The sequence below is a fragment of the Trachypithecus francoisi genome, unplaced genomic scaffold (genome assembly GCF_009764315.1).
Source record: "Trachypithecus francoisi isolate TF-2019V2 unplaced genomic scaffold, Tfra_2.0 Lachesis_group4, whole genome shotgun sequence".
Taxonomy (NCBI): Eukaryota; Metazoa; Chordata; class Mammalia; order Primates; family Cercopithecidae; genus Trachypithecus; species Trachypithecus francoisi.
The window spans coordinates 75,588,375-75,602,864 of NW_022681469.1; the positions used below are offsets into that span (position 1 = coordinate 75,588,375).

General features: G+C 38.1%; 1 protein-coding gene across 1 annotated transcript in view; it reads right to left on the minus strand.

Annotated features, from left to right (window-relative positions):
• Positions 1-257: 257 nt before the first annotated feature.
• PON3 (paraoxonase 3) overlaps positions 258-14,490 on the minus strand; it is a 30,526-nt gene continuing 16,293 nt past the window's right edge. The window contains exons 4-9 of the mRNA XM_033195123.1: positions 12,554-12,719; positions 7,747-7,873; positions 4,246-4,446; positions 3,142-3,223; positions 2,744-2,872; positions 258-521 (exon numbers count right to left, since the gene is read on the minus strand). Coding sequence (XP_033051014.1) covers positions 363-521; positions 2,744-2,872; positions 3,142-3,223; positions 4,246-4,446; positions 7,747-7,873; positions 12,554-12,719 — 864 coding nt within the window. The 3' untranslated portion in view covers positions 258-362. The remainder of the gene's footprint in view (positions 522-2,743; positions 2,873-3,141; positions 3,224-4,245; positions 4,447-7,746; positions 7,874-12,553; positions 12,720-14,490) is intronic.

The following is a 14,490-nucleotide window of genomic DNA, read 5'->3' on the forward strand; positions in this document are numbered from 1 at the left end:
ACTGTAGGAGACCCAGAACATCAAAACTGTAGAAGGAAACTTGCACCCAGTTACCAAGGACCTCTAGGTGAGTTGGAGACCTCACTGGACATCGTCCACATGTTTTATTGTAGAAAGAATATTGGGGCCGCTAACAAAGAGCTGAAAAGTTTGGCTTCTTGTTGGACTATCATTAACCTGACTTGCAATTTGATGGCTATCATGGAATCTCTGTCTGCTCCTTTACTTCTGTCCATAAGAAAAGCCACACTCACTGGTTGTTGTTTGCTATTTACTTACAGTTCCACTTACACAATTATCAGTTTACTTTTACCAATATGTAGACTTTTTTTTTTTTTTTTTTTTTTTTTACCATCTAGAGTCTAGAGCTCACAATACAGAGTTTTGTGAAATACGGTGCCTATGAGAATTTTCCCACGGTACACGGAAGCCACAGAGGTGCCCTGAAGCACAGAGCCATTGTTGGCATACACGGTGCTCACCCTGGGCTTCTCAGACAAAACATTCTGGATGCGAAGTACCTGTCAAGAAAAGATCACTTATTAGTATATTATGTGAGTAAACAGCTGTTTCATGATGTTGTCCTTCCCAAACACTCCAGCATGAATCTATTTTTCAGAAATCAGAAGCTAAAATCTGTGTATCTTCAATAACTTGTTCTTCTTCTGATGAAATTACTAATGTCATAAGGATATCTATGCACCAAAGTGAACTGGCTTTCTGACATTAGCCAAATTCCTCAGGGATGACTTACACAATATTTATAGTGCAGGCATCCCTTACAGAAGGAGGTAAGACCCAGTGGATGCTCTTATTTAGTTCTCAAGTGGATAGTGGTCCTCCCTCTGTGGGAAGAATCTTACCTTTGAGATTACAGTATGGGGAGAGAAACAAGACAAAATAATGAAGAAACAACCAGTTATCCAGCCAACCCAACCTGATGAGATGGCAGTCATCACAACTGGAGCACCTTCACATCTGCAAAGTGGCTAGAAAGCATAAATAATGGATACTACTTTGGAATTCCATCTGACACATCACCGCCTAGTACTGTTATTGATCCCAGGATTAATACACTTAACTTTGCTAATCAGTATATATTTAAGCACTCAGGCTTCTAAATAGCCTGGATGAAGTTCACTTAAACAAAATATGACAGGAATTAAAGGAAAACAATTAGAAATTTATGAGTTATGAGTCTATATTGATATCTCTTATTAGAATTGAGTTTGTTCTTTTTTTTTTTTTTTTGTCTTAAGGGAGATCCTTCATCTCAGGTTTGTTACACAAAAATACTTAAGCTTTGATTTCATGTAGAAAACATAAGATTCAACCGAAAGTAAAGGATGTCATAATTGTGACAAAAAAGTCTTATCTAAAATTTTAAAAATAATTCAACTTGAAAATAGAGATATGAAAAAGATTCTAAACAATTTTCCAATAATCCTATGTATCATATTTCATTTCCTTAAGGCAGACATTGTGTTCGAGCTTTTGAAGGAAAGTTTTGTCTATCACTCTTAGGGGTATACATCTGAGGCAAGGATTGCTTCCTAGTTTAGGGTAACAATTCTGGTTCTAGGCTTAGGCTGGACTTTTGTTTCTTTTTACATTTCTTGTGTTCTTTTTAAGAAGCTGTGACTAATACATTAATAAAAAAAGAAAAAATCATATTTTTAACTGAAAAACAGCAATATTGGAAGTAGAAATAAGTGTATGTCCTAATTTACCCACTAGGCCAATTACCAGGTTTGAATTTCAATTTCATTTTCCCAAATCCCCAAATATGGATTCACACATTTTAATTTTTTTCAAACTGTACTTTCTCAACGAGGCCTACCCTGATCTCTGACTTTAGTAGTAGGACTTGCCCATCCTCCTGAATATAGTAATTCTGATCCCCTTTACTCTGCTGAGCCTTTTTTCCCATAGAATTTGCCATCTTCAAAGTTACTATGTAATTTACTTATTTCTTATGCTTATTGTTCATTGTTTGTCCCCCTTTCTTAAGATCAGGGATCTCTGTACATTTTTTCTGATATATCCTAAGCATAAAACAATGTGTGACACAATATAGGTACTCAATAAATTTTTGTGAATAAATTTCTGAGTATGTGTGCCTAGAATTTATAGCTATATATAAATCCATTAAAAATTTTTAAATTGTTAACCTTAATGCCATAGAAAATGTACTATCTTATAATGTTGTTTTTAATGTAGAAAATTCAATGGATTATGCTATTGTTTTAGAAGAGATATTTTAAAATAACACAAATGATATCTTGAAAATAAGACAATTTTCAACACCATCATATAGGTTAGAACTTGCAGGCAAAAATTCATTTTATTTTGAGATGACAGTTATTTAAATCCTTTTATCTGAGCATCATGTTGAACAGTATGAAAGAAGATGGTACCATATATAACTCTCTCTTTGTCTAACTGCAAGATCTGCTCAGAGACTATCTCCTGATTGGAAATATGATATGGCAATCTGGGTCAATATGAATAATTGAGCTTATGTTTTTCCATTATTCCCAATAGCAAGAGTTATTGAAGAGTTAATGGTGGTCTAAAAGAGTTAACGAACCTTATCTCCCTACCTGTCAAAAGCTTTAATTTTCTCATATGTAGAATTTCTTTAGTTCTATAACACCACAAACAATCGGCTTAAATTCTAGTCACCCCAACAAATTTGTTCTTGCAGCTTTGCCTGTGAGCTCAGAGAGGCATAGGAACTTACTTCTGATCCTGGAGGGTCCTCAGGGTTATAGTTCAGCAGCTTCATAAGATTAGGATGGCATCCTGCCAAAATGTCTCCGGTGGCAGGATCGACAGTCAGGTTATCTACTAAGGTGCCCAACTGTATCACCTTACAACAAAGAGGGAGTAGTGAAGACATTGTCTCAATGATTCTCTGCTTTCTTCCCTATTCATCCCCACAACCCCTACAGCTCCTTCTGGCACCGAAAATTGGTATTTTTAGGGGGCTTTGCTTCTGTATTTTAGAAACGCATGCATAATCTCACTGGCATTGCTCTCAAACAGCCATGTTTTCCTCATTCAAGGGGCACATTCCTGGGTCAAGTATGGGCCTAAGGTAAGAAGTCAGATTGTGTGGGCCAGACAGGGTACTCTTACCTTCAGTTGAGTTAAATCCCAGTTATCATGTTTTTCCATTACGTGAATGTTCTTAGCTGCCACATCAGCTACATAGACATGCCTTTGAAGTAAATGACATTTACACTTAAGCAAGTGGTAATGAGAGACAACATTCACTTTTATTTTGGAAAAGAGGTATAAAAATTCATACTCCTTCAAAGTACAACTGCAATCCGTTTCTAAACCACAGTAAAATAAGATAATGGAGTAGTATTTTTAATATTCTTGAAGTGCTTTAAACAGGCTTTGAATATGAGTTAAGACCATAATGAAAATGGTGTTTCTACATTACATATATAGGCTCAATGTTATTACTTCAAAGTCACAACTTTTTCCTTAAATTGAATGAAAGTAAGTGGATCTCTTATAAGGCCAAAAGTATATATACTTCTAAAAACGAGTGCTTGAAAAGAAGTATCAAATGACCATAAAATTCAATCACAGTATTTTAAAAGAGGAAGGACACTGAGAGGTGTTTTCTACAGGGATCATCTCTGTTCATTATCTCAAATATACATGCTAATATTCAAGGTACTTCTCTGCATTTAAAAAAACCTTCAATTTTTAAACACTTTTAAAAAGTGTTTTCTCATAAAATTTCATGCTGTTTAAAATAGTGTTTTCTCATTGAATAATCTGCTGTTGTAAGTCAGTAAGTCTGAAACTTCTACAATCCCTATGCCCAATCTAAGGTAGCCTTCCCTCTCTCCAAGAGCTTTTGTGTAACTGAACTTAGCATAAGTGGTCAAATACTTTCTAGTCTCATAAGGGGCAGAAGTATTGCTCATTTATCTTCCTTTTCAGTGGGTTAGGAAAGTGTGTTTCAAGAGTTATGTAAAAATTTAGAATGAGGTCCTTTTATGCTTAAGTCCACGTCCCTCCTTTAACTAGGAAGAACCTGAAGTCCAAGGAAACAAATGGATTGCTTAGGATCACAGATTTAGTGCAAATCCTGGCCACAACTGATCCCTCCACACATATATTCACTATGTAAGCCTAAGTAAGGAAGTAACTACCTCATAAGGAAAGGAGTCCACCAAAATGTCAAGGGCAAAGGATAGAAAAATATATACAAGAGCTTACTTCTGGTCTGCTGAGACTGTGATCCCATTGGCACTACAAAATCCTTTGGCCACCACTTTAACCTCTCTTGGGCTGTAGAAAAGAACATAAGTCCAGCGAAGATCCAAGATCATCTCAAATAACAACAGGAAGGAGTTGGTAAAATAGTGGTCTCTGGTGGCATAGAACTGTTCTGGTCCAAGAACCACAATGTCATTCACACTGAAGTGAAAGACAGGTGGAAAAAGAGACTCATGAGTTATTTCAATATCCTTTATCCTTGTCAAGATCACTCATCTCTACATAGGCCAATATGTTCATCAGTTTGAAAAAGGATACATGAACTAGTATGGATTAAGGAATTGCACAGAAAGTCATGATTCTGCATTGCCCTCATGGGTTTTCTTTAGCCATTTGTTATTTTCTCACTCTTCCCTTTCACAGAAGTCAGTGAAAAGAAATAAATTCACAAGTAAATCTCAAACTCCAAAATCTGCTGACTTGTACATGTTGATCATGGTTATCTGTGACAGCTGTAGTGCAGTTCACTGATAGCTATGGTTATCCTCCTTCAGGAATTACACTTCCCCATCCCCTTGCAGTTAGGCACAGCCATGTGACTTGCTTTGGCCAATGAAATGAAATGAAATGAGGTGAGTGGCTTGTGGATGGAAGATTTTAAGAACCAGTGCTTGCTTCACCATGTTTCCCCCATGTTCCCACAGTAATGATAGAGACTGTGGTCCTCCTAGGGCCCTGAATGAGGATAATATGAAACTGAGTTCCTAAATGACCTACACTGGATACATAGCATGTATGAGCAAACAAAACAAACCTTGGCAGTTTTGAGCCATCAAGATGTTAGGGTTTTGCTGTCCTGTTATCAGAGCATAACTCAGTTCATCTGGACCTTTATATTTTCTCTGAGTAGATGGAATTATGAGTGATATTCTTTCTTACGTTCTTCAATATCATTGACATTTTAAAATGGAGCAAGTCTTGTTCTTACAATCAGTAAGAACAATAAAGTCATTTTTATTTTTGAAAAGAAAAAAGTGACTTGAAAAAATAATGCTTAAACATTTTTAGATTAAATTTTAGGGAGGAAAATTTGGGTGAATCAGGAAATACTTTGAGGTTTTGATATATAATGACTTTCCCAAGGTCACCAGGCTACTCACGTTTTGTATCTCAGCTTAAGCATTCCTTACTCCAAAAAGTATTGCCTGACACCATAAATTAGGTTAAAGTGCCTCACAATTTGTTTCTGTCGCTCTCTGTTCTGCCCCCTTGTAAATGCTTATCAATGCCTGTGCCAGTGTACGTACCCTCAGGCTCCTCTTTAGATCCTCACAGCCTCACCTGCCTTGTTCCAGCTGCTGTTATTTCAACCAGTTCTGCACAGGTCTGACATACTTCCCACAGGGGCAGCCTAGCAGTATCTCAGCTCATGCCTGCTGTGGGCTTCTTGCCTCCCACTTCCAGACTTCATGTTGACATCGAGTCATAGGATACCACAAAACCAGACTTGCACGTGCATAACCACCAAGAATGTGGAAGAATGAAGGCCTCTTGAGGCAAACCTTTGACTAACAGGAGATGGGGCCAGTGGATAAACCCTTCTCCCTTTTTCTCCTTGACCAGATTGTCCTGAGATGCAGCCTGCGTTGATTACTGGAGGATAAGCCCATGATTTCAAGCAGTCAGTTGCACTTAGCAGTGGTTGGCTTAAGGACGCCTTTGCTGTACCTCCCTCACTGTGTGTTTCCTAGGGCTAGCACAGCAAAGAACCACAAACTCAGTGGCTTAAACACCAGAAATGTATTGCCTCACAGTTTTGGAGGCTAGAAATCCAAAACCACGTTGTTGGTAGGGCCATGTTCTCTCTGAAAGTTCTAGGGAAGGATCCTTCCTTGCCTCTTCCAGCAAGACATTCCAGTAGTCCCAGGCATTCCTTGGCTTGTAGATATATCACTCCAATGTCAGTATCCATCTTCACATGACATTCTCCCTGTATATCTGCCTGTCTTCTTGCAAGGACACCAGTTCTACTGCATTAAGGGTACTCTATTTCAGCATGATTTTATCTTTACTAATTACATCTGCAATGACTCCATTTCCAAATAGTGTCACCTTCTGAGGAAGTGGTGGTTGGGATTTTAACATATTTTTCGGCCGGGGGTGGGGGGAGGAGCGGAGCAGGGAGGGCAGGAAGACACAAAATTCAACCCATAACATTCTCCCTTCCTTGCCTCACACTGGTTTCTTAAGTCTGCTTTCTGGGATTGTACTCCCTAATGAAGTGGCCACATATCAGGTGTGCCCTCAGGCTGCACTTTCTGGGAGACTGTTCCTGTGAGATCCTATGCTAATGCAGTTGATCCTCATAATCCACCAGTTATGTAAGTCAGGCAAATGAGAATCCCCATTTTGCTCAATAAATTGAGGCACCAATTAAGTGACTTGACACAGTTTCCCAGCAACCCTGTGGAAGTCCTGTTCTCCACTATGGCCTCAGAACCCAGCACAGTGCATTAGGAGCAGAGTTCAATAACTTCAGCCTCTCTTACTTCTACCCTCTGCATTTGTTTCCCCCATATTCTATGGGGAGAAATTAATACATGATGTTGAGAAAGAGAGCAAAGGAGAGAAGATGAACTTTCTTTTCTTTTCCTATTCTTCCATCCCATGAAACAGTTTACTGTTTTGGAGTCAGTTTTTTTAGTGTTAAGCCCATTTGGTAAAAGATGAATTCTTTATTGTTTGCTACAGCCTTTAAACAGGCAGCCTCTCCACTGAAAAGCCTGTTATTTTAATGAATGCAGTAAGAAAGATGTTCATTGCAACTGAGAGCTCAGCTTTGAGTTCAGATGAATATAGGTTTATACCCTGTTTCTGCCACTTACAAACTGTGTAACTTGGGCAAGTTACCTAACCCAAACCTTCTCTAAGTCTTCGTTTATCCATGCCTATTATTAAAGGCTTTGTGAGAATTAAGTTAAATTAAGTATTCTGGCATAGTACCTGGCACATAGTTGATGCTTAACAAATGTAATTTTTATAAGTGCCCACGGGCTTTTAAAAAATTCTACTTTAAAGCTGTAATTAAACAAAGAAGTGGCTCCTCTGGAGGTTGGTTATAACAGTCGGTGGGTGAGGCTCACACAACACAGCCTACCAGGACAACCAAAAAAGGGTGTAGGTGTTTAAACAGAGACCGATAGTAGGTATTGAGTTGCTGTGGTAAAGGGGATGGAATTAGAGCTGGGAATCTAATTGAGCACCTTTATAGGATTAAAATGCTTTCAAAATGCTGGAAAATAAAGGCATATTCAATACCTAACATGGCAATTTCTAGTGAGGTGCTGGGAAGAGTCACCATGGGAATCATTAGAAAGCTTTAGAAAAAAATCTAAAACAATTTCAAAACAAAAGTTTAAGAAAGCCTGCTGAACCAAAGAAAACAAAGCACACAGCAGAGGTGCAAAATAAATAGAACTGCACAATACTTTCATTCCATACCTTTTGAGAAGTTCATGTTTTATAGTTTTCAGGTATACCAGAGAATGTTGTTGTTCCTCAAATTTAAATATCTCCACAGTGGACTTCATGTGGGGATGATTCACAACATAAAGATACACTGTATGGTCTATATGGAAAGAAGGCAAAATTTCCAAGTAAGTTACCTCTATCACAACTAATATTAGACTTGTTTTAAAACTTGGTCACTTCCAAAAGTTTTCTTCATACATCTTGCATTTGACTCTCACAGTCTATCTGATAGGTAAGTCAGACAAATACCAGAATCCAGATTTAATTGAGGAAATTGAAGCTCAGGAGGCGAATGACCCATCAGCAATGTCATCACCACAAAGTGGCAGAGCCAAGACGTTTTGCCATAGTCACTTCACCCTTATATGCATATCCTGCCTAACAGGAGCCTACAGAACTATAATGATGCATAAACAGGAATGTGGTTCCCCAGACGGCCCTTCAGCAAGAGAAGTGAGTGCAAGCAAACAAAACTTTGCTGAGATGTTGTGTGTGTGCAATAATTATATGCATTGCAACAGAAGCTCAGTAAATGTCAGGGCAGTGTAAATACCTTAAAATAAGCAACATTTCCCAGCTAGACAATGAATTTCTGACACAAGCCAACATAACAATATTCAGTGAGCCCAATGGACATGGCATGTAAATATAAATGCAAGATAAAACAAACTAATTCCAGGTAGTACCCACCTCAGAAATGTCACCTACCCATTTCAACTGGAATGTGAACTGCTGTGAACAGGATTGAGGGTAGTAATTTGGCCTCTGAGAGTGCTGTCTTCTGACTTATCAGGAGTTCTAGGTTTGACGAGCTCTGGAGTTTTAAAGGGTCTGGCCCCATCTTCCCACTGTAGGACTTGATCTGTATTCATCTTCCCTATTCCTTTCCCAGATGGATTTTTTAAGCACGTGATGGAACAAGCCCAAACCCTGAGATGCAAAATTCATAACCAGGACCTCTGAAACACACTGGGCACTTTGATGCACATTAAGGAAAGGTGCTTGCTCACAGATGAAATCTTCCTTCTGGTCTGATCCAGCTCTGTTCCAAGGCTCAGGGCTTGGCAAACAGAACATGGGTTGGATTTCAGCCCCAACACGGACCTTCAGTCTTTTGCTAGACACAACAGTGAACAATCATATGTGCTGCCCTGGTTTCATTTCTTCTAGTGCATCTACTGAATCCCTCTTTCCAAATAAGATATACTTAGTGAGAATACTTTTCTTCTCCATCTCCTCATTCCATCTCTATTTCTATGTGTAATATTTTGGCCTTATGAATTAAACACATAATTAAGGAAGATGACAAACAAATAAGATAAGCTGTGAATCATAATATACTCAACTTATGGAAGCCTGATTATATGACTGAATGTTATTGTGTAAACGTGTCCCATCTCAAAAAAAAAAAAAAAAAAGCAACAAAAAAAGAAAAAAAGCCCCAAATCTACCTCTACCTCTACCTCTAATACTACCCCATGCAATGAAATAGTTTCAGGTAAATCTAATCACTTATTATATCATCTCCAATGAAGAATCTTATGTCTTATACAGTGTGAGGCAAAACAGTTGTGGTTTTAAAATTGTTTAAATAGAGTCCTAATCTCACCTTAGTAAGACAAAGGATTAGAAGTGAGACCTCTTCTGTCTGAGTTCTGGATCAGCCATTTACTAACTGCAGAAGTGAAGTCACACTTCACTGTATTCCTCTAAACTTCATTGTATCCATCTATAAAGTTGAATATTACTATGTGCTCTGCCTGTCCTATAGGGTTCATTTATTTATTCATCTAATATGTGTTCAGAGAGTACCTACTGTGCATCAGATACGTTCTAGACTCTCAGAATCCAGCAATGGACAAATCACATATGCCTTTATGGTGATTATATTTGAGAGAGGAAAACAAGGAGGAAAAATTATTAAATAAATTAAAACAAAGAATACTACAGTTGGGAGACATGTTCTTCATAGAGTGTCATTCATGTGAAGAGTAACAGTTAAGTTTAGGAACTTGCTATAGAGCAAGAGCAGGAGAGGGAAAGAAAATTGGTATCCTTTAACATTAAAAAAAAAATAGTTACCTCTGTAGGCTGGGAGTGGTGGCTCATGCCTGTAATCCTAACACTTTGGAAGGCCAAGGCAGGTGGATCCCCTGAGGTCAGGAGTTTGAGACTACCCTGGCCAACATGGTGAAACCCTGCCTCTACTAAAAATACAAAAAATTAGCCGGCACGGTGGCACATGCCTATAATCCCAGCTACTTGGGAGGCTGAGGCAGGAGAATTGCTTGAACCCGGGAGGGGGAGGTTGCAGTGAGCTGAGATTGTGCCACTGCACTCCAGCTTGGGTGACAAGCAAAACTTCATCTCAAAAAATAAAAAAAGTTAGTTACCACTGTAATGAATGATTTTTAAAAAGAGGTACATTGAGAAGAAATATAGAAAGGTACACAACCTGGAACAAGATGGTGGGAAGGCTTCCCTGAGAAGATGATATTTAAGCTGAGGCTTCAATGATGACAAAGAGTGAGCCAGAAGTGGCACAAGGACATTCCAGGCAGAGGGAACAGCAGATGTAAAGATCCCGAGGCATGAACACTTCATCGAATGAAAAGAAATCCAGTGTGGCTGGTCCAGAGAGTCTGGGGGAGAATGGTCTCCAGTGAAACTGGAGAGCATACAGATGCCAGAATGTACAGGGGAAGCACCCAGGAACACAGGCCATTCTGGAGATTTGGGGTTTATCCTCAGAGTGATGGAACAACATGGAAAATTTGATGAAAGGAGGGACATAATCAGATTTGCATAAAAAGCAATCCTTACTATGACAATGAATTGAAGTGGTATGAGAAGGAAGGTACAGTTGGGGGCCCATGCAGAATCAGGGAAGACATCCTGGGCCCTTGGACTGCTGGTGGCAGTGAGGATGGGGAGAGGTGGACAGATATTTCAGACTGGAGAGATATTGGAGAGATACATCAAACAAAACATTATAATGAGTTGATCAAAAGGGCCAGGGAGAGGAAGTGTCAAGGTTGGGCTCAGGATTTTATTTTGGGAAGTAAAGACACCATTATAAATGAAAATAGTTTGTATATTATAAACCAACAAAAAATTGTTAGATTCAATTATCTTTTAAAGCAGAGCTTGCTAAGCAAATAAAAAGTGTATATAAGATTTCCTGGAATTCTAGCATTTCAGTTTGGCCCTCCTTTCATGTGGTCACTGTTAGTGAGGTTTCCCTGTTCTTACTTTTCTTCATGCTGTATAGACCCACAAATATTTTAAAATTAGATGTTTGAAATTATGAACTGTGAAGAAGTCAAAAATAATATTGGAAACTGTTGTTTTTAAAGCATATATGGTATGTTAATAACTGTTATGTTTTTTATAATATATTTTTGAGATATAATTCACACACCATTGAATTCAGACTTTTAAAATGTAAACTTCAGTGTGTTTTAGTATATTCACAGGGTTGTGCAACCATAACCACTATCTAGTTTCAGAACATTTTCATCACCCAAAAAGAAATCACCTACTCATTAGCTGTCATTCCTCCTTCCCCACTCCCCTGGCTCCTGCCGACAATTTTTCTGTCTGCGAATTCACCTATTCTGGACACTTCATATAAATGGAATTACATAATATGTGGCTTTTAGTGACTAAATTCTTTCAGTTGGCATTATATTTACAAGCTTCATCCATATTATAGCAATGCATGAGTAGCTCATTTCTTTTTATTGCCAAATAGTGTTCGATTTTATAAATGCCTATCACATCTTATTTATGAATTCATCAGTTGATAGACATTTGGGTTATTTCCACCTTTTGTATTAGGAGTAATGCTGCTATGAACATTTGTGTACAGGTTTTGCATGGATATGTTTTCAATTCTCTTGAGCATGCACCAAGGTGCAGAGTTGCTGGATTGTATGGTAACTCTATGTTTAACATGTTGAGAAAATGCAAAACTGCTTCCCAAAGTGGTTACATTATTTCACAATCCCACTGGCAAAGTAAGAGGGTTCCAATTTTTCTACATCCTTGCCAACATTTGTTATTGTCTGTCTTTTTAATTATCACCATCCTAGTGGTCTGAAAGAGTATCTCATTCTGGTTTTGATCTGTATTTTCCTAATGACTAAGGATGATGAACATCTTTCATGTGCTTACAGGCCTTTGTGTATCTTAGAAGAAATGTCTATCTAGGTAGATACTTCGTCCATTTTAAAATTATATTATTTGTGTTTTGTTGTTAAGTTGTAAGAATTATTTATATTGTCTGAATACAAGTCTCTCATCTAATATATGATTTACAAATATTATCTCTCATTCTTTGGGTTGTTTTTCACTTTCTTGATGGTGTCTTTTGAAGCACAAAAGCTTTTAACTTTGATGAGTCTAATTTGTTTTTTTTCCCCTTTATGTTATGTTTTTTAATGTCTCACAGTTGTCTTTAGTGACAACTAAACTAAAGGGTCTTTAGTTTATATGTTAGATTTCCGAGAACGCTATTAAAACAGGTTGTGACAGTCAAACAAGAAGACAAGTGAACAGAAGGAAGAGGAGGAGACCGCATAGGGCCAAAAATACCAGTGTTTCTTCTTTAATGCAATGGTTACAATGTTTTATACCTATTTATCATTTTACAAAAACATATGTGTATAGTAAAATACCATCCTCTCTCTTCCTGTTACATAAATATTGAGGGGCTGGAGATAAATGGTTTCTATTTCCCTCATTTCCCCCTTATCCCTAAGCATATAGGCTTTACCTTTGTCGATGAAAATACTGATCCCATGTGGATTAAATAATTCTTTGTCAAATCCACCACTGATTTCTAGTGCTTGTGCCCTTGGATTTTGTTCATTCAGATCCATCAAGAAGATTTTTCCTGGCTCATCTGGTGCAAAGTTTTGCAGGCCTGGATATTTTAATCCCTTTTAAAAATAAAGAACAAGTGTGCACACATATACATATCAAAACAATATTTTCATATGGAATTTAAAATCTCAAAGCCAAATAAAAATGTTCAAAGTTCTAAATTTCATTTAGATTTCTGGGCTTTTTCACACTTCAGCTGTTTCCATGATCTGATCTGGGGTGTTACTGATGTCATCTAAACATTGGCTATGAACACAGAAAGAACCATATTCAAGATAAGGAAGAGTTTTTAATTTAGAGAAAAGGAGTTAAGCCAAAAAATATAATGGAAGAGACTAGGCTGTTACTTTGTGTGAATTCCTTCACATGCCTGTACCTCACATTCCTCATCTATAAAATGAAGAAGTTCAAATACATGATTGTAAGATTATTTCCAGTATTGGCATTCTATAACTAACCTTCCTCAAAGCAGAGAGAAGGGGTATATAGTTTAATTGTATCGTTCCCATTCCTACATTGATTATATCATGTAGTGGCAAACAGTAGAGCTGGCCAAGAATCAACATAAGGATACCAGTCTTATAGAGTTGACTATTTTTGACCTATTTTGTTCCTGTAGGTATGTCTGAAAATTCTGACATGAATGCTTTACTCATATATCACAAAAAGTTTATTCCAGTAACTTGGACAGTGGTCCTTTCTACTGTTAGGATCAGGTAGCTATCAATCAACAATAGGCATCCTGAATGCATGAAGCCTTTGCTGCATCTGAGTCCACTGTGACAAACCTTGGGGTTGGTTTATTCTACACCAGTTACAAAACAGTCCACTTCCTCTCCATGTCCCCCATCTATCACTGGATATATATCAATATCAATAACTTTATATCTTCTCTGCTACCTTTATCTTCTTTTACAGTCTATTGCAATTCTGTCTTTCCTATTTCACCTTGTCTTTCTGCCTCTTTCCCTCTCCCTGTCCTTTCTACACACACATACACATACACTTATAATACTATTACCGGCTCTTCCACTGCTCCCTCTTGAGGTAGTCAATCTTTTCTGAACAACCCCAGTTACATCTTCAAACTTTTTTTTAGAACAGTCCTTGTATGCCCAAATCATATGCCCCGTGTTGTCTGGAGGAAACCTGTCTTTTCCCAGACAACACTGGCACTACTGAAGCTCATCAGAGGAGGCAATGTTTCCTTTTTATTCTCCTTAAGTCAGCACATCTGGAGAAGGGATTGGCATGTCCCTAGCCACAAACCTCTGCTTCCAGACCATAATTCTGTCATCATCAATAGCCACACCCTTTGCTTCCTTATCACATTATGTTCCAACTCCCTTTGCTTTGTTCTAGTTCTTATATAGGGCAAGTCTAAAATCAGGTTGAAAAACTCCACTACAAAGTCACCACCCCAACTTCAGCCAGACGTTTAGTACTGTTTATTGATTTTTTTGGCTCATTATGATAGGCAATCTATTCGATTTCCTCATGTCTCCCTTCTAAATTTATTTCATTATCTTCTAGAGTAGGGGTCCCCAACCCCTGTGCCACAGACTGGTACCGGTCCGTAGTCTGTAAGGAACTGGGCCACACAACAGGAGGTAAGCTGTGGGTGAGTGAGCATTACCGCCTGAGCTCCACCTTCTGTAAGATCAGCAGTGGCATTAGATTCTCATAGGAGTGCAAATTCTATTGTGAACTGAGCCTGCGAGGGATCTAGGTTGGATGCTCCTTATGAGAATCTAATGCCTGATGATCTGAGGTAGAACAGTTTTGTCTTGACCATGCCCTGCTCCCCCTCCATGAGCTGTGGAAAAA